The 18551-nt window shown below is 33.6% G+C and overlaps 1 protein-coding gene across 2 annotated transcripts in view; it reads left to right on the forward strand.

Annotated features, from left to right (window-relative positions):
• The window catches only part of LOC129217526 (transmembrane protein 272-like), a 61056-nt gene that overhangs the window by 32389 nt on the left and 10116 nt on the right, over positions 1–18551 (forward strand). For both annotated transcript variants that reach the window (XM_054851841.1, XM_054851842.1), the window contains exons 4-5: positions 2127–2186; positions 14861–15067. In XM_054851841.1, coding sequence (XP_054707816.1) covers positions 2127–2186; positions 14861–15067 — 267 coding nt within the window. The remainder of the gene's footprint in view (positions 1–2126; positions 2187–14860; positions 15068–18551) is intronic.

An 18551-nucleotide genomic window follows, 5' to 3' on the forward strand; every position in this document is an offset into this window, starting at 1 on the left:
TTTTCTTTTGTTTTCTTTTTAAAATTAAACGAGAAACTTGAACTGCATCAAGCTTTTATTGAATGTGTTTGCGAATTCGTCAATTTATTTGCCCTTTCTTTATTTTCCGATTAAATTTTAAAAAATTAAGCATTATTGCAGTATATTGTTTTCGTTTCAAGGAAAATAAAGTTATTCTCATATGAGGCAGTGAGAAGCAAAGGGATGTCAGTGCCAAAATTGAAAATTTGAAGAAAACCAGTACAAATGGTAGGTGAACCTCTCCTTTGTCTTGGGGCAAGAGATAGTACAGGGTGGTTAAAATTAAACGCACAGTACTCAGAGGCTCATAGCTCCGGTTCTACTGAACGGCTCCGAATGAAATTTAAAATATACGTTATGTAGAACATGCGCTCGAGGTTTTTGCGAAAAAAAAAAAAAAAAGTTTAAATTTTTCGCCAATAGATGGCGCTGTAATTACGTAAGAAGAAAGATAACACTAACAATTCAAAGAATAAAAGAAGGTTTATTGAGTTACACACACGTATGCTCTACGTGCATACCCTGCCGGTCAACAATATGCTGAAAGCGTACAATCGCGTGTTCAACGACCGCATGCAACATATCAGGATGAATCAGTGAGACGTGGCGTACGATAGACGCTTTCAACTCTGCCTCATTAGTTACACTTCCTTGATAGACGCGATCTTTGAAAAAACCCCACAGCCAAAAGTTGTAAGGGTTTAGATCTGATGATCTTGCTGGCCAGGCAATTGGGAAAGTCCGCGAGATGACGCGTTCATCAGGGAAGTGAGCTTGAATCACAGTCTTCGCACGTCGCGCCGTATGAGCAGTTGCTCTATCTTGCATGAAGACTGTGGTGGCCTGTGGCCAAACAGCCTCGTTGCCTTTTAACGCCGGAACAACATGTTCTTCCAAGAGTCTAGCGTAGCGGTCACTGGTGACGGTTCACCGAACAAACCCATTCCCTCTAACTTCCTCGAAGAAGTACGGACCCAAAATGAAGTTCGCTGTGAAGCCACACCATGCGGTGACGTATGGGGAATGTAGCGGCTGTTGTTGTATTGCATGAGGATTGGTGGAACCCCATATGCGGCAGTTCTGGGTGTTGATAGCACTATCTAAATGAAAATGAGCCTCGTCTGTCCATAAGATATGCGGCGGCCAGTTGTCATCCACTTCCATCCTCGCCAGAAAACACAAGGCAAAATCCAGACGTGCAGAGGGGTCGTGAGGTTTCAACTGTTGCACGAAATGCATCTTGTACCGATGGAGCTTCAAAATTTTGAGTAAAATCATACGCACAGTTGCCCATGGAATATTCAGTGTTCGTGCTATTGAGCGACCACTTACAGACGCATTAAATCACCTTGCAGCTGCAGCAGCTGTTGCAATTGCAACTTCATCTACAGTAGCCGGCTGTGTTGCACGTCGTCCTCTTCCTAGAGCAACATCCAGGGAACCGGTTTCTAAGTTTTTCATCCGTCGATAAGAACGGAGAGCTGCCGAAGCATTGCTCTCATTCTGATAAAACAGTTTTTTCCTTTCAATCATGCATCTCTGTTTTATACACAGAATACAGTCGCTATTCATTTGCATATGGTTTTCGCAGTACAGCGCCATCTACTGGCGAGAAACTCAAACTTTTTTTTTTTCAAAAACCTCGAGCTCATGTTCTACATAACGTATATTTTAAATTTCATTCGGATCCGTTCAGTAGAACCGGAGCTATGAGCGTCTGAGTACTGTGCGTTTAATTTTAACCACCCTGTACTAGTAGTCCTGGCAGGTGCTGCTATACAGCATGATTTAGGAAACCTTTTCAATAAAGCCTACATATGACTGACTACTAGGACTTCAAACGCGTTTTACTCAAACTTGAAAATGTCCACTTACATCCCTTTGCTTCTAACTGCTTCAATAAGACTTAATTAAGAAAATCAGTTTTAACTCAATACTTTCTGAAATTCCTGCCAGAGTGCTTAAGAAATTGCATTTATGTTGCAAACAATTTAAATTTAGTTTTATATTTATTACTATTAAAGTTTTTCGCGTTTCATTTTTATCAAATTGTTCATCAATTGATGTGCAATGCATATTCATTTTATTTATTATTATTATTTCAGTTATTTATGTTTTCCTGGCTATCATTTCCACCATTCTTCCAGCTGCACTCATGGTAATAGGTATGTTTACTTTGATTATTATTTCTCTTTTTTTTTTTTTTTTTTAAATTTTGGAACTGTATTCAACCCAATGTGATTAATGAGATCAAAGATTCGTTAACAAGTCATTCCGTGTTAAGTTTTTCATTTTCAACGATCTCTCTTTGCCTACCGTCTCAAAAATCAAAGCGGTTTTTTTTTTTTTTTTTTAGCCTACTTTCCCAGTAAAAGACAGAAAAAGAAGAAAAAAGCATGAAAGAAGGCTTAATGCATCTTTAAAATATCGCAAAAAACGAAAAAAAGTCAAATATAAATAAAATAATTGAATAAATATCGAAAAATTAAAAATTGGAAAGTAGGGTATTGATATGGGGGAAAATGTCTGTCGGTCTGTCTGTCTGTCCCCCCCCCCTAATAACATTTGAATGAATAGTCCGATTCGAACAAACTTTTTTTTGTCCGAAAGATCTCGGCAAGGACATCTCATTACCATACTTCACTTTTTGATTTGAACTATTTTTTGTTCAATTTTGAACAGTTCAAAAAAACTTAACATTAGCGCCTCCGAGGAAATTCAAGGCAATTCCGAAGTGTGAAGCGAATTTGCTTCAAACAAACTTTGTAGGAAAAAGCGTTTGATGAAAAACTTGTATATAAAATATTTTTTTTATTTGAACAATTTTCCGTTCAATTTTGAACAGTTCAAATCCCTTAACATTAGCGCCTATGGGGAAACTGAAAGTCAATGTAGATTCCGTACTTGAAGGCGGATTTACTTCAAACAAACTTTGTTGGAAATAGCTCTTGACGCCAAACTCCAGACTTCGACTCCGAGAATTTAGGGGCACTTGACCCCGACTCCGGTGCCCGACAATTAATCGGACTCCGACTCCCCGACTTCGACTCTGACTCCGTAGCTTTGGTAAAAATTTATACACGGAGGACAAATGACTGACTCCGATTCTTAGATATTCGACTCCAACTCTTTTACCCCAAAATGAGATTGACTCCGACTCCGAAGCTATGGTTTTGACTGTGAAATAATTATTGTTGATCTGACTTGTTTTTATTTTTACGTCAAAGTTTTAATTTAGGTATTCAGTTTTCGGTGAATAAACTCGAAGTCATTTATGTTTCTACATAAAGATATGCGCAGACGATTTTTTTTTTTTTTTTTGACAATGAAAATTATTTCTTTAAGTTGACATTTTATTGTTTTTATTTATTTTGGTAAGCGCATTAATTCATTTAAAAAATTGTTTTTGACAAAAAGGGGAAAAGAAACGATTTTTTTTTTGATATGATGAATTTATTTTAATGAGCTTATTAATTTTAATTATTATTTTTTCGTTTTGAAAGCTGTTAAAGATTTTTTAATGGAAAAAAGTGTATTAGCTGCTTTGTTTAAAAGTTGCTGCTATTTTTTTTTCTTTTTTTTACGCATCTATTTTTTTTAGATAAGTGAGGAATATTTTATTCCTAAAAATCAGCTTAAAGTATTTTAAAAATATGTTTGAAAAAATTTGCGATTTTAGCTATTTTTGAGAATATTGATCATGTACTAGAAAGTAGTATGGGTATACGGGAAAGTAGGCTCGTCTAGTTCTAGACAGAACTTCTTGTTGTATAATTGCGTTTTATACGGTATTTATTGATGTTGAATTAGATTTCTGTTCCTTCCAGTCCCACATTAAAATATTGGAGAAGAAAAATTCGAATCAGGTACACTCGTATGACCCCCCTTACCACTACTATCTTTGTCAACAGATTACAAGCAGAAATAACTTGTATCACATTTTTTTGATCTTCGGCCTCCTCTTTTCAGAATAAGTCATGTTGCAAAATGCTCGATCCATTTCAACAAATGTAACATTTTTACGCATACATTTGCAATTTATTTCCGAAGTTTCGAAATTCATCTTATGATTCATATACTTTCGAATATAAGGACCCGTTATGTGTCATAATATGAAGTATCAGCTTTCTAAAACGTTTTCTTTGATTTAAAAACATTTTTTGCACGTTATGCGGGTGTGACCGTACGGTCGTATCCGCAACACGTACGGATCATTATTTTTCACGATTTTTTTTTTTTTTTTTTTGAGCAATCACGATTGCTTATTGTTCTCATTTGACCGTTTTTGGTGTCCGTGCGTTTTTCAACTTGAACCAGAAGAATCTGCAGCACCACCGCCCACCGTCCTCTGCTGGCGGCGGCGCGGCGCGGCTGCTCCGGTTTTGAGCTATCCGCTTCTCCTGGTCGGAGGCGTCCATGTCCTACACACACGCACGTTCACACACATACCACACACGACTTCACACACATACACTCACACATGCCTACGTGCATACACACACAACTATGCACAAGTAACCGCCCAGGAAGAGAGGCAGACTTGGGGGGGAGAGGAGCCGTTTCTAGAAACAATAACTCCAATGAGTAGGGTCCTGTCTCAGTTCGTGATTGCGAAAAACATAATTTGAATTCAAAATTTCAGAATTTTTTTTTTTTTTTTTTTTTTTTTTTTTAAGTGAAACTTTTTATGCAAGGGCTTGGAAATTCTGAGGCGCAACCTTTTTCTGTGACGGAAGTGATTAGTTAGGAAGTGTTAATTGTGGCCAAAAATAATAAAAAATAATAGTAGTTATAAAGTTAAAATACTCCCGCTTTGTAATTCTTGCCAAAAATAGTGAAAAATAATTCGCAACTCCAACGAACTATAGGGGGCACTGAAGTCACTGTCTAATGGCGGACTTAAAAACTAAAACAAACGCACATGGTAACGAAGAAAATGCTAAAAGTGTTGTGATTTTTGTTCGTACGTATGATTTTTTCGCTTTATTCTTTTTAAATTAATTTTCAAAGTCTTGTGGATATTCTGGCCCACGTAGAAAGAAATGAGAATTCAAGAAGCATTACTAAACGTCAAAGATTAATGCAAACTACGTAGTTCGTAGTTCTAAGCAACTATTTCCACGATGTTGAATTCGATATTTATCAATTCTTGATAAAACTGAATAATAATTGTGGCCTGACAAGAATAACAATCAATGCTAGAAAATTCAATATGACATTACAAATTGTTATCGAAAGAAGATGATACTTTTTTGCCTTGCTTGGCTAGCGCTTATCGTTTTCCATTTGTAGCTGAGTTATTTCTCTCAAATTCCCGAATCGGTTAATTTAAAAATTTTCTGTTTCGATTTTTCTAATTTCTGAGTTACGATTTAATTGTGTCATGTAATGCAAATCATCAACAAAATTCTCACGGATATATGGTGGTAGTTTTCTTTTCAGTTGATTGACCATTATTTCTTTTCACTTATCGAATTCTGTAATCTTACTACCATTTTATTCCACTCATGATAAAAATTAAAAATGGTTTAACTAAAAACGCGAAATCTCGCCAAGGCTACTTTGCTCGCACTATACTAAAACTATAACCCTAAACAAATTTGGCGAAACCTTTCAGCTGAGAATAAAAGGAATAAAGTAAATTCTTTCTCGGTTATTCATTTTGTTCTACGATAATATATTCAAGAATATATTTTGCATACTGTCCATTCCAACTAAATGCTGCTGTAAAATATGGTAAGTTTAATTAATTTAAGATTAAAAAAAAAACCATATTCTTACAAATTCATACAAAACAATAAAAAATTTTACCTTGTATAACGTTATCCAAGTTTGTTAATCCAGAATTTTCGCTTTCACCAATTATTAAGGAAATAATGAAAACTAACATTATTTTGAGAAGCTCGAGAATACTACTAAGGGACGAATTAATTTCTGTAGCTGAAAGCAAACTAAGACACATCGATTGCGTTAATGAATACTCAGAACAAACTGCCTGTGTTTACGTCAACAGACACACGTTGTTACGCAACGTGGCAATGTTTTAGTTTCATTTGCAGTTTTGTAAATCACCGCAAGGTAGCGTATTCGAGCGCTGGAGTTCCGAATAGTAATTTTAAATTCAATTTTGTTAAGAAATTCGGACAAATAAATTTCAAGGTTGATGTTAAACAAACTTATATTTTGGCCATTTTAAACTTTTCAAATAATTCGGAACTCCAGCGCTCGAATACGCTACCTTGCGGCGATTTACAAAACTGCCGATGAAACTAAAACATTGCCACGTTGCGTTCCACGTGTGTCTGTTGACGTAAACACAGGCAGTTTGTTCTGAGTATTTATTAACGCAATCGATGAGTCTTAGTTTGCTTTCAGCTACAGAAATTAATTCGTCCCTTAGTAGTATTCTCGAGCTTCTCAAAATAATGATAGTTTTCCTTATTTCCTTCTAAAATATGAGTTTATTGAAAATGGTGAAAGCGAAAACTGGATTAACAAACTTGGATAACGTTATACAAGGTAAAAAATTTTATTGTTTTGTATGAATTTGTAAGAATATCAGTTTTTTTTAATCTTAAATTAATCTAACTAACCATTTTAAACAGCAGCATTTAGTTGGAATGGACGGTATGCAAAATATTTTCTTGAATATATTATCGTAGAACAAAATAAAAAATGTTTCACCGAGAAAGAATTTACTTTATTCCTTTTATTCTCAGCTGAAAGGTTTCGCCAAATTTGTTTAGGGTTATAGTTTTAGTATTGTGCGAGCAAAGTAGCCTTGGCGAGATTTCGCGTTTTTAGTTAAACCATTTTTAATTTTTATCATGAGTGGAATAAAATGGTAGTAAGATTACAGAATTCGATAAGTAAAAAGAAATAATGGTCAATCAACTGAAAAGAAAACTACCACCATATATCCGTAAGAATTCTGTAGATGATTTGCATAACTTGACATAATTAAATCGTAACTCAGAAATTAGAAAAATCGAAACAGAAAAATTTTAAATTAACCGATTCGGGAATTCGAGATAAATAACTCAGCAACAAATGCAAAACAGTAAGCGCTAGCCAAACAAGGCAAAGAAGTATCATCTTCTTTAGATAATAATTTGTAATGTCATATTAAATTTTCTAGCATTAATTGTTGTTCTTGTCAGGTTACAATTATTATTTAGTTTTATGAAGAATTGATAAATATCGAATTCAACATCGTGGAAATAGCTACTTAGAACTACGAACTACGTAGTTTGCATCAATGTTTGACGTTTAGTAATGCTTCTTGAATTCTCATTTCTTTCTACGTGGGCCACAATATCCACAAGACTTTGAAAATTAATTTAAAAAGAATAAAGCGAAAAATATCATACATACGAACAAAAATCAGAATACTTCTTCGTTACCACATGCGTTTGTTTTAGTTTTTAAGTCGGCCATTAGACAGTGACTGCAGTGCCCCCAATAGTTCGTTGGAGTTGCGAATACGGTTTTTTGAAGATTTATTTGATTCAAGTCAAGTCATCAGTTAAAGGCGTAATCCACATTGCTTTAGTTTAGCCTTGAAATTAGTTTTTAACTTTTATTAACAAAATTGACTTTACAATTACTATTCGCAACTCCAGCGCTCGAATACGCTACCTTGCGGTGATTTACAAAACTGCCGGAAAAACTAAAACATTGCCACATTGCGTTCCACGTAAGTCTGTTGACTTAAACATAGGCAGTTTGTTCTGAGTATTTATTAACGCAGTCGATGTGTCTTGGATTGCTTTCAGCAACAGAAAGTGTTCGAGCTCCTCAAAATAATGTTAGTTTTCATTATTTCCCTCTAAAAAGTGATTTGATTGAGGAATGGTGAAAGCGCGTTAACACCAGAAAACTCTGGATTAACAAACTTCGATAACGTTATATCAGGTAAAAATTTTATTGTATTGTGTGAATTTTTAAGAATATGGGTTTTTTTTAATCTTAAATTAATTTAACAAACCATATTTTACAGCAGCATTTAGTTGGAATAGACAGTATGCAAAATTTTTTCGTGACTATATTATCGTAGAACGAAATGAAAAATGTTTAACCGAGAAAGAATTTATTTTGTTGCTTTTATTCTCAGCTGAAAGGTTTCGCCAAATTTGTTTAGGGTTATGGTTTTAGTATTGTGCGAGCTAAGTATCCTTGGCGAGATTTCGCGTTTTTAGTTAAACCATTTTTGATTTTTATCATGAGTGGAATAAAATGGTGGTAAGATTACAGAATTCGATAAACTACCACCATATATCCGTGAGAATTTTGTTGATGATTCGCATAACATGACACAATTAAATCGTAGCTCAGAAATTAGAAAAATCGAAACAGAAAAATTTTAAATTAACCGATTCGGGAATTCGAGAGAAATAACTCAGCTACAAATGCAAAACAATAAGCGCTAGCCAAGCAAGGCAAAAAAGTATCATCTTCTTTCGATAATAATTTGTAATGTCATATTGAATTTTCTAGCATTTGTTGTTCTTGTCAGGCTACAATTATTATTTAGTTTTATGAAGAATTGATAAATATCGAATTCAACATCGTGGAAATAGCTACTTAGAACTACGAACTACGTAGTTTGCATTAATGTTTGACGTTTAGTAATGCTTCTTGAATTCTCATTTCTTTCTACGTGGGCCAGAATATCCACAAGACTTTGAAAATTAATTTAAAAAGAATATAGCGAAAAAATCATGCATACGAACAAAATTTACTAGACTTATTACCATTTTCTTCGTTACCACATGCGTTTGTTTTAGTTTTTTCGTTTACCATTAGTCAGTGACTGCAGTGTCCCCTATAGTTCGTTGGAGTTGCGAATTTTTTTTCATTGTTTTAGATAACAATTAAAACGCGGAATTCGAGTATTGTTTATAGTTTTGAGTTTTATTGTTTATAATATATTTTCTTCATTAAAAGATACAATTTTGTTGTGAATATGCCTATGTCAGACGCTGAAAGAACAAGAGCGTGGCGTGAGAAAACGTGCTGGTGAAGTTACAGTTCAGAATGTAATAATGAAAACAGTAAAGTTTCACTTTGATTCGGTGTCTTTATGACACACACTTTGTTTTTTCTTTTCTTTTTGAGCAATTACATTGTTTATTGTTCTCACTTGACTGTACTTGGCGTTACGCTGATTTTATTCCCTTCCCCTCCTCCCTCTGCAGCACCAGCGTCGAGCGGCTGCTCCCGATGCTGCTCCTCTAGCGTAGACAGTCTCCAGGTTGCGTCCATATCCTACATACAAACGCATGCAAACATACACTTACACACACACATACACACACCTACACACACACATACACACACACACACACATATATATATACACACACACACACACACACACACGCTTACATATACACCCTCGTGATTGCGAAAAAAATAATTTGAATTCAAAATGTCAAAATTCAAATTATTATTTTTATTTATTTTTTTTTATTTATTTATTTTTTTTATTTATTTATTTTTTTTATTTATTTATTTATTTTTTTTTTTTTTTTTGAAGTTCATACTTTATATTATGATTCGTATTGGTTCCTTATATTTGAATCTATCCCAATTAAAAGCCAAAGTTAAAAACTCCTTGAATTTTGTTCAAATATATACACAAAAATGTCCGTGCACATACAGGGTGCAATAGAAAAGTAACCGAACTTTTGCCGGCGCTCGTTATGCAGACGTCGAAAATAAATGAGTTTTGGCGGAAAATGTGCGTCTGATCTCGCTCCTTCAGGCCCAACACGAGTCAATGTGCTGCGAGCAGCGGTTGAGAAAATATCGTCCTCCTCGCGAAAGTTCTTTTTGCAGTCGGTTACGTTTTCCGAGTGGTGAAAATGCAACGAATGAGATTGATTAGCATTACGCAATAAAGTTTTGTGTAAAACTAAAAAAAATCTCCTCCCCCCCCCCCAAACCCATTACCTGTTTAAGGAAGCCTTCGGAAATAGTGTCATGTCCTGGACACAAATTTATGAATGCCACGAGGCGTTCGTTCAAAGACGGCGGGAGAACGCCGAAGACAAACAGCGCGCAGGGAAGCCTTCGACTTCAAAAACTGACGAAAAAGTCGACAGGGTTCGTGAATTCTTGAACATCAAAAGTCGGGCAAGCATCCGGGAGATGAGTGAAAAGTTAAATCTAACTTAATACAGCTTTCAAAAAAATGTGACCGAAGAATTGATCATGCGAAGGTGTGCGCGAATCTGATTCTCAAGGTTTTGACCTCCGAGCAAAAGGAAACACGTGTGCAAAAAGGTCGTAAAGTGCGGGAATCCCAGACGTCTCTCCCGGACTTCTTTTTGTTCCCACTCATCAAAATAAACCTGAAGGGAAGGCGTTTCCAGACGATAGCGGATATTCAAAAAAGTGTAACCGACAATCTAAATACCCTCCTAGTAAGATGCGTTTAAAAAATGCTTTGAACAGTGTAAGGACCACTACCGCCGGTGTATCGAAGTCCAAGAGATATTTCGAAGAATAGATAAGATAAGATAAGATAAAATTTATTAACAAACAAAATACACATACATAACAGTAAGAAAAATTAAAAAAGTAAAGTTAAAAAACTTAAAAATGATAAAACATATATTACAAACGTCATAACAAAACATTAAGAAAATCTTGACTATATTCCAACATGAGTTAGTATTAAATTCAACACTAAAAAACACTAAATATTAAGTGTATTTGTCAAAACGTTTACGTAAATTGTTGTTCAAGCACAAAAGTTCGGTTACTTTTCAGTCGCACCCCGTAGATTGCGCATATAGTAATCCTTATCCTCCCCGGGGGGGGGGGGGGTTGAAACTCATGAAGGTTCGACAAGAGTAAGGCAACGCATCTGTAGAACCAAAAATGGCGATTTAGGAATTCGACCACAGAACTTCGCGATTAACAGCTTTCCAATCGCGTGACAATTGTGTCAAAACGAGAGCAACTTTATTTTCTCATCGCAAACTATAAATCGTTAACGCATACAAAGAGTAATCTCACTTTTAACCTTTAATAATGAGTATAACATTTAGTCTTTTAAATAACATCAAAAATTCGGTTTTAGGAATTTCCTCTGCATGTTGAAGCAATCTGAGGCTTTAAAATTAAATGAACAGTTTAAAAATGTATTTGCTGACATTGTATTTAAGGAAGAAGTCTGTCTCATAAATTGGAGATATTTTTAACAGCTTCAGAATCCGTTCGTAGCATATAAATGAAGCTATCAGGGGCGTTGTCTTTCCAAGGTTGCCTCATAATTTCCTCTGGGTTCGGAAGTTATAAAATCACATAACTTAAGAATATTTTCGCGAATTCCTTTTTGTTATTTATACAGATTTGAAAGATTTATTTTGTACGAGTTCCAAAAACGCAGATTTTTCTCTCCTAGGGACTACTTCAGTATTTTCAACAATGCATGTATATATGAATCACTGCTGAATTTTAAATCTTTTTTCATTAAAATGATTTTTACCCCCTAAAAGTTCACCCTGAATTATTTAACAACGTTAAAAATAAGAACATTTAGAAAATCATTATATATATTTTTTTTTTCTTTCTTTTCCGAAGTTTTGAGTTAGTAAATTTCCGACTTTTATTTTTAAACAATTATGTCTGTACATCAGAGCCAAAAGGACGTAAGTCACATTATGATAATTTTACAGGATACAGGAAAAGACTTTTTTTAGACGCATACAAAGGAGGGGACGCTTGCTCTTTTAACCGTGGTAAAAAAATTAAAAGGGATTTTTTCTAAGAATTACGTTTATATGGCTCGATGCAGAATGGGCATCTACATACAATGCACTGATAAATAATCGCAATTTTTGGACTTACGTCCTTCTGGCTCTCAGGGACAGATGTTACAAAAGCATATGGAAAAAGACGATATGTTTAACGCTCATCGTTGGACCATAAACTCAAGAAAATGTAGCATGATGCAACAAAATGTATATTCTCTTTTTACTTCCTTTTACATAGTAAAGGAAGTATTGCATTCGCAAAAAAAATTTCACTCAAAAATCGCCTTTAATTTCCATTTTGCTCGCCCCCAAATGAATATTGAGTTTTTTTTTTCAACCCATCCACACGTGGATACATGTCTAAGAACGTATAGACACCTGAAACATCCATTTTGACGACCCCCGAGTTGATTACAACGAGTTGTCTCGTGACATCTGTATGTACGTATGTATGTGTGTATGTATCTCGCATAGCTCAAAAACGGTATGTCCGAGAAAGTTGAAATGTCGACTCCGAGTGGGTTTTAGTTGTGCACCTTCTCTTTCGTTTGCATTCGGATATTCCAAAGGGGTCTTTTACACATTTTTTTTTTGGGGGGGGGGGATATCATTGTAAATTTCAATGCAAACTCAAGTGGTGTTATAATTTGGCAAACACTTGGCGTCACATTGCGAAGTTTTGCCGCCAAGTTTTGTCTCCAACTTGGCGACAAATTTACTTTTTTTTTTACATCTGGTTTCAATTTTTCCACTATTGGCGATATTTAGAGAGTTAAACATTGAATCACACAAAATTTCCAATATTGGGAAAAATAATCTCTATAAAACGTTTTTTTTATGCTTTGGTTCGCAATAAACTTGTGGTGGAAATATTTAAAGTGTTTCTTTGCTTACTCTAAGGCACTATTATCAATAAATTGGCGTAAAAGGAAGTCATGTGATGCACACATCAGCTCGTTTTTCAATTCTGTAACAATCTACTTAAATAAAACTAACTCTTCTTCCCTTGAAAAGAAGTCCTCGCAGATTTTATTATCTAGTTAAAAGGAAGGTTTATTGTAATAAAAAAAATCAACCATCTTAAATTTAGAGCATGAAATGTTTTGCTTTTAGAGCTTGAAGAAAGGCCAGAAGCAAAAATTAAAATATATTTTGACACACATCGCACCAAAAAGAATTAAATTTTTAATTTAAAAGCATAGATTCTTGCAGCTTTTAGTTCCTCTGAATAAGCCGAACTCGAAAAGGGGAAAAATACGTTTTACAAATGGAATTAACAAGAAAGTAACGTTTTTCATTTTTCGTCTAATATCTTTGAAATGAAAGATGGATAATGGAACTAAATAACCTTTTTTCTTTCAATTCAGTTTCAAACTCAATGTTTGTTCTTATGAAGTAATAAGTTTAGCACTTTAAAATGGCGTTTAAATCATCTTATTCAAAACAATCTAAAAACTGCTTACCACTCAAAATTCAATATACAGCACACTGCTCAGTGAAATTAATCTTATTGAATTACTACCCTTGTATTTAAAACAATTTTATTTCACCAATAATCATTTAAAATATACTTTGCAATTTCGTTTGTTTACTTTTTATAATTTTATGCAGTAAATAAGTAGCATGTATTCTTAAGGCCTTATCGATTGACCAGTCATTAGCATCGGTGGCTAGCTATATATTTGCCAAGAGTTCGATGTCCTAACTTGTTTTAAAACCCGGAAGTAAATAATTTTTAATAAGACTGCTATTTAAACCTAATATTTAATCAGAGTTTATTTGACTGAAAAATCCATTCAAATCTTTTTTTAAAAAACTAAAACACAGAATAGAGCTTACTCAAAACTTTAGATGTACATTCTGTAGCAGAAACTTTGTCCCCTTTTCTAAGTAGATTTTTAACCTTTCCTTTTAAACATATTTATCACGAAATAACTGATATGCATTAAATTTATATTTTTGTGAACTATTTTTAACCTATTAAGAACTATTAGCTATGGCGGTACAGTACGGACATTTTTTATGCATAAATCGTTTAAATGTCGACGTTAATAACATGTATGCCAAGTTTTGTGAAAATTGGTTCAATAGATTTTCTGTAAATGGATGGGACGTACTATATGGTTCATTATAGATGCAAACTAGGTCAATTTTCCATAATTTGGTTAATTTATTATTCAGTTCAGAAGGATAGTAAATCACATTACTTAATTTCAAACTCCGACAAAAATGTAACTTTAAATAAAATTAGAAATGAACGAGATGTTTTCATTCGATGTATTTCATTTTCGATGTTTTCAAGATAGAGTTACAGGGGTATATTTTACCCAATAATTATTTTCCTTTTCTTATGTTAAGATTCTGATGTCTCTGTGACTTGTAAATCATATGTAATAAATTATTATTTGTTTTTTTTTTTTTTTTTTTGATAATTCATAAAATAAATTTTAACTGGAAGGGCACATATCCTTTAAGGATTAAATCATTTAATTTTGCTTTGATAAACTTTTCAAGAGAAGTAATAATCAGAATCAAACATGATTAATGTATCCATGATAAAATGAAAATTTAGTCTAATTTCCGTTTTTATATATCCATTTGAAATAGGTTCATCTGAATGATAATCTTTTCGAAGCACTGTTCGGAAATGTGACGAAAAAAATACAATTTTAAAAACAATATTTTTAAAGCTGGAAAAAAATCATATTCTGCATAAATTTTGGAGGAAAAACAACTTTCTGAGCGTATATACAGTAAAAATGCATGCATTCACACTACACAGAGAAAAACTTTTTCAATTTTTCAAAAACTATCTTTTCTTTCAAAAATTCGCACGTGTTTAGTGTGGGAGAGATTGTTTTATTTTATAAAAGCATCACCCTATTTGTTTTCCAAGCATTCCTGCTTGACATTTCAAATATTCTCGGGAAATGCAAATCTCCGAGGGGGGGGGAGAAAGATTACGGGGAATGTGCGAGTATGCTAATATTTTCGGAATTTCAGACGACATTTTCATGAATGCAATTTTACCCTCATTTCTGTTTTTTTTTTTTTTTTTTTAACGTGTGTTCCAGGGTTCCTGCACGTGGACGACTGCCCCGCGCAGAAGATGATTCCGCTGAGTGCGATCGCCGTGGGGGGGATGTGGCTGCTCTACATCCTTTTCAAATTTCCGTGCGAGATCAGGAGGCTGTACAGCACGACGGAGCCGGAGAAGAATTTCTGCTGCGCCTGCATCGCGGGCATCATTCAGTTTCTCTTGCTCGCCTGTTTCATCGCAGGTTAGATGGATTTGCTTTTGACACTTTTTCTTTTTCCTCCGGCGTTTCCTGTTATAATGCACGCGGACACGTTTTCCCTTTTCATTTTGTCTTTCTCGCTTTAAAACAGATTTTTAGAATCTAATTTGATTTTCTTAATTTTTTTTTTCCATTTAGTTTACTATCTATTTTTTTAGTTTATATTATTTTAAAGCTGGGCTTTCTTTTAATTTTTATTTATTTATTTTTTCATAAAATTCTTTTATTTTCATTCAATTTTGTTTTTAATTATTTCATTTTTTGAGTTGAATTTATTTATTTATTTTTAGTTTTATTTATGTATGTTTAATTTTTTATTAAGTTCATTTATTTTTACTTTATTCAATTTATTTATTTTCCTTACCTTTTATTGTTTGATGTTATTAATTTAATCTATCTATTTATTTATTTATTTACTATGCAATTATTGTGTTTCATTTATTTTGCGAAATTTATTTATCTATCTCCCCTCCCCCCCGCCAACTTCCAATTTCAATTTTCTTTTTCACCACATTTTCTGCTCGAAAACAATGCGAATTAAGTTTGTTTGAACTGTGTTTCAGCAGACAAATAAAAAGATCGATTTTTCATTCAAGGTTAATGATCAGAAGTTATCCGCACCATAATTTGATAAACTTATTTAATCAAACAACAGGCAGAGTCAAATATAGCATGTTTTTGAATACTATTTCATTCGAGGGGGGTTTTCAGAAAGAAAGGAAAATGTGTCCCACACACAGAAAATCGCTTAAAAAATAACTACTTTTTTTTATCTGAATTGAAAAATCGGAACAAAGGGTTTAATAAACCCTTTGTTTTAATAAAAATAACCCTTTTGTTGTACCGTTTGAGAAATGAGTTTAGCAGTTCATCGATTAACATTTACCTCACGTTCACTTTCAGATCTTACACATGATAACAAAAGAAAAACCCGATATTACAAGAAAATGCTTTACACTGACAAGATTTTATTCAAAACTTTCCAAGGAATAAGCTCTAAATTAAAACTGAAACAAGACTGAGCCTAAATATTTGTAAAATATAGTTTCTCTCGTTCATAAGTGTTCTGTGTGATTATTTTTCGCCTTGAGAATGGGATGCCTTAGTGGCAGCTCGTTCCCTTACGACGAACAGCTGTTAAGGTTAAAGCTTTGGTTGTATACTTGTATACATTTCAATTTTTTTTATAATACTTAATATATTATTTGCCTCAATCAAGCATGAAGCAAACGTTACGCCAATATGACTCTTTTGCTACGAACAAAACCTCCTTCGAGTAAACTACTTAAACTAGAAAATAGCCTGTCAAGGTATGGCAGGTGAAAATTGCTTCTACATTTGAATGAAATAATTGCCTGTTGGGGATATTTTTTGATAGCTGAAATTTTAACTCTAACTCTAGTAGATTTAACCTCAACTACAGTAGATATCGTTCATTGTTCACCATTTTTTCGTTTCTTCATCGTCCTAAAATGACAGCCTTACCAGGAAAAGAGTTAAGTTACCGGATCCAGTTCAACCTAGTCAAAATGAAGTATTTCCCTGCATATCAAACTGTACCAAAACATATCAAATTATCATGCCGTGGCGCGTCAGGAGCGTTACTCGATCATTCGCTATTATATATATGAGAAGTACATTCAGCGATATTAATAACAGTCCACGAAGGCTGCTAAAGGAAGTTATTTTTGCTGGTGTCATAGCGTTGCAAAACATAATGTGCTTCTAATACACTTTTATCTTTAGCATAACACTAACAGTCTGGTATCACCTCTCCTGTTTCATTTTACGTCTTAACACGCAGCAAGTCATAGTACTCTGGTAAAAGCAATTTTTAATGGTAAAATAATTGGTAATCCATTAGGAAGAATGACATCGTGTTGAAAAAAAAAGTATGCATTACCAATGACACGTTAAGGACCGGAGGAAAGATTCCATCGCTGGTCGTAATTGATGTGAAGCAAGCATTCCTTCGATGATTAACCCTTTGGTGACAAAAACCATTGTCACCTGATAACATAAATCTTCTTTTACAAAATTGTTAGAGATAGAACTTCGTCGTAGTAATTAATAAAAAAAGCTTTTAATATAAATAAAATTATTATTTATATTAATATGAATATGTTACTTTAAAATAAATCATAAATAAAAATATGTTTTACCGAAAATAAAATTGATTTCTTTACGAAAAATGGTACACAACAAAATTTAGAAATCAAGATAAGAATTTTGAAGAAAAAATAAATTTATAGCCTACATTTTAAACTAGGAAACGCTTAACAGCATGTAAATAGAAAAATCAATTAAATTAATTGATATCTGCAGTAATAGATCTAATATAAGAATGAGTGTGTGTATGTGTTTCTTATACAAATCCATAGCTTACGTCAGATATTTGCAAAATTAGGCATAAAAGTCCTTTATTGCTCAGGAACTTACATAGACGTTTTTTCGTTCTCCTAATGGGGAGAAAACACCCTTAGATGAAAAGGATCCCTTAGGCCTTTGGGTTTTCTGTCAGAAAATCCGTGTATTGTTGGAACAACGGAATGTTACGGAAAAAACGGAATATTTACGCCAATAAATAACAATGACTGAGTTTTTCGAATTTCAAAACAATCCAAAGAGGTCTAAGTTTTAATTTTAGTAATAAAACTTCTTTTCTACTCTCTGACGGGAAATCGTACCTATTTTGTATCTTTCATTTAAGCTTGTTGGCCACGCATCACTGAACACAACTTTTATTTTCAAGGTAGATCCTGCAACGCCGTTCAACGCAGCTAGTATTTACAAAAATATAAGCGTTCCAATATGCAAAGAAATATCGATTTGAAATTTATGAATAGATTGCATGTAATATTTCCTCCCGGAGGCATTTTTTGGAAGTGAAATACACCGAAACTAATTTAAGCTCGAAATTTGATGTCCTTGGTAGATGAGACTTCGTAGGTTCTCTTCAGATTTGGAATCGGTCCATAACGGTTTCTTTTTCTCGCTTGCTTATGCCTCGAGTTATGATATAAATGAATGTTCTATTTTTGGAAGGAGTGTCCTCTGAAATTCCGCCTGTATAAGGTCCGTTATCTCAGTTTAAGACGCATTTGAATGTTCTGATTTCTTTTTATTTTTCTTCTTAATTTATAACTTACGTAAAAAAATTGAAAAAATGAATTATGAACTTAAAAATAAGATGGAGGAAATGCAGGAGTATCCTGCTGCAATTATATCAACATCTTGCATATGACTGTGTTACATTACTAACTCAATTATTTCTTTCCTTTTCTGATTTAATTTTTTTTGTAATAATATGTACAATATTCCAGTGTCTATATTTTAACTTACAGAGTGCTTCAAAAAATGTCCTTTATTTCCCCTCAAACATGACTCATAATTTCATCTCTCACAAATTTAACTGTTATTAATACTTGAAACATTTGAAATACTCAATGATCTGTTTAAATAAGTA

This window comes from Uloborus diversus, chromosome 2, assembly GCF_026930045.1.
Source record: "Uloborus diversus isolate 005 chromosome 2, Udiv.v.3.1, whole genome shotgun sequence".
NCBI classification, from domain to species: domain Eukaryota; kingdom Metazoa; phylum Arthropoda; class Arachnida; order Araneae; family Uloboridae; genus Uloborus; species Uloborus diversus.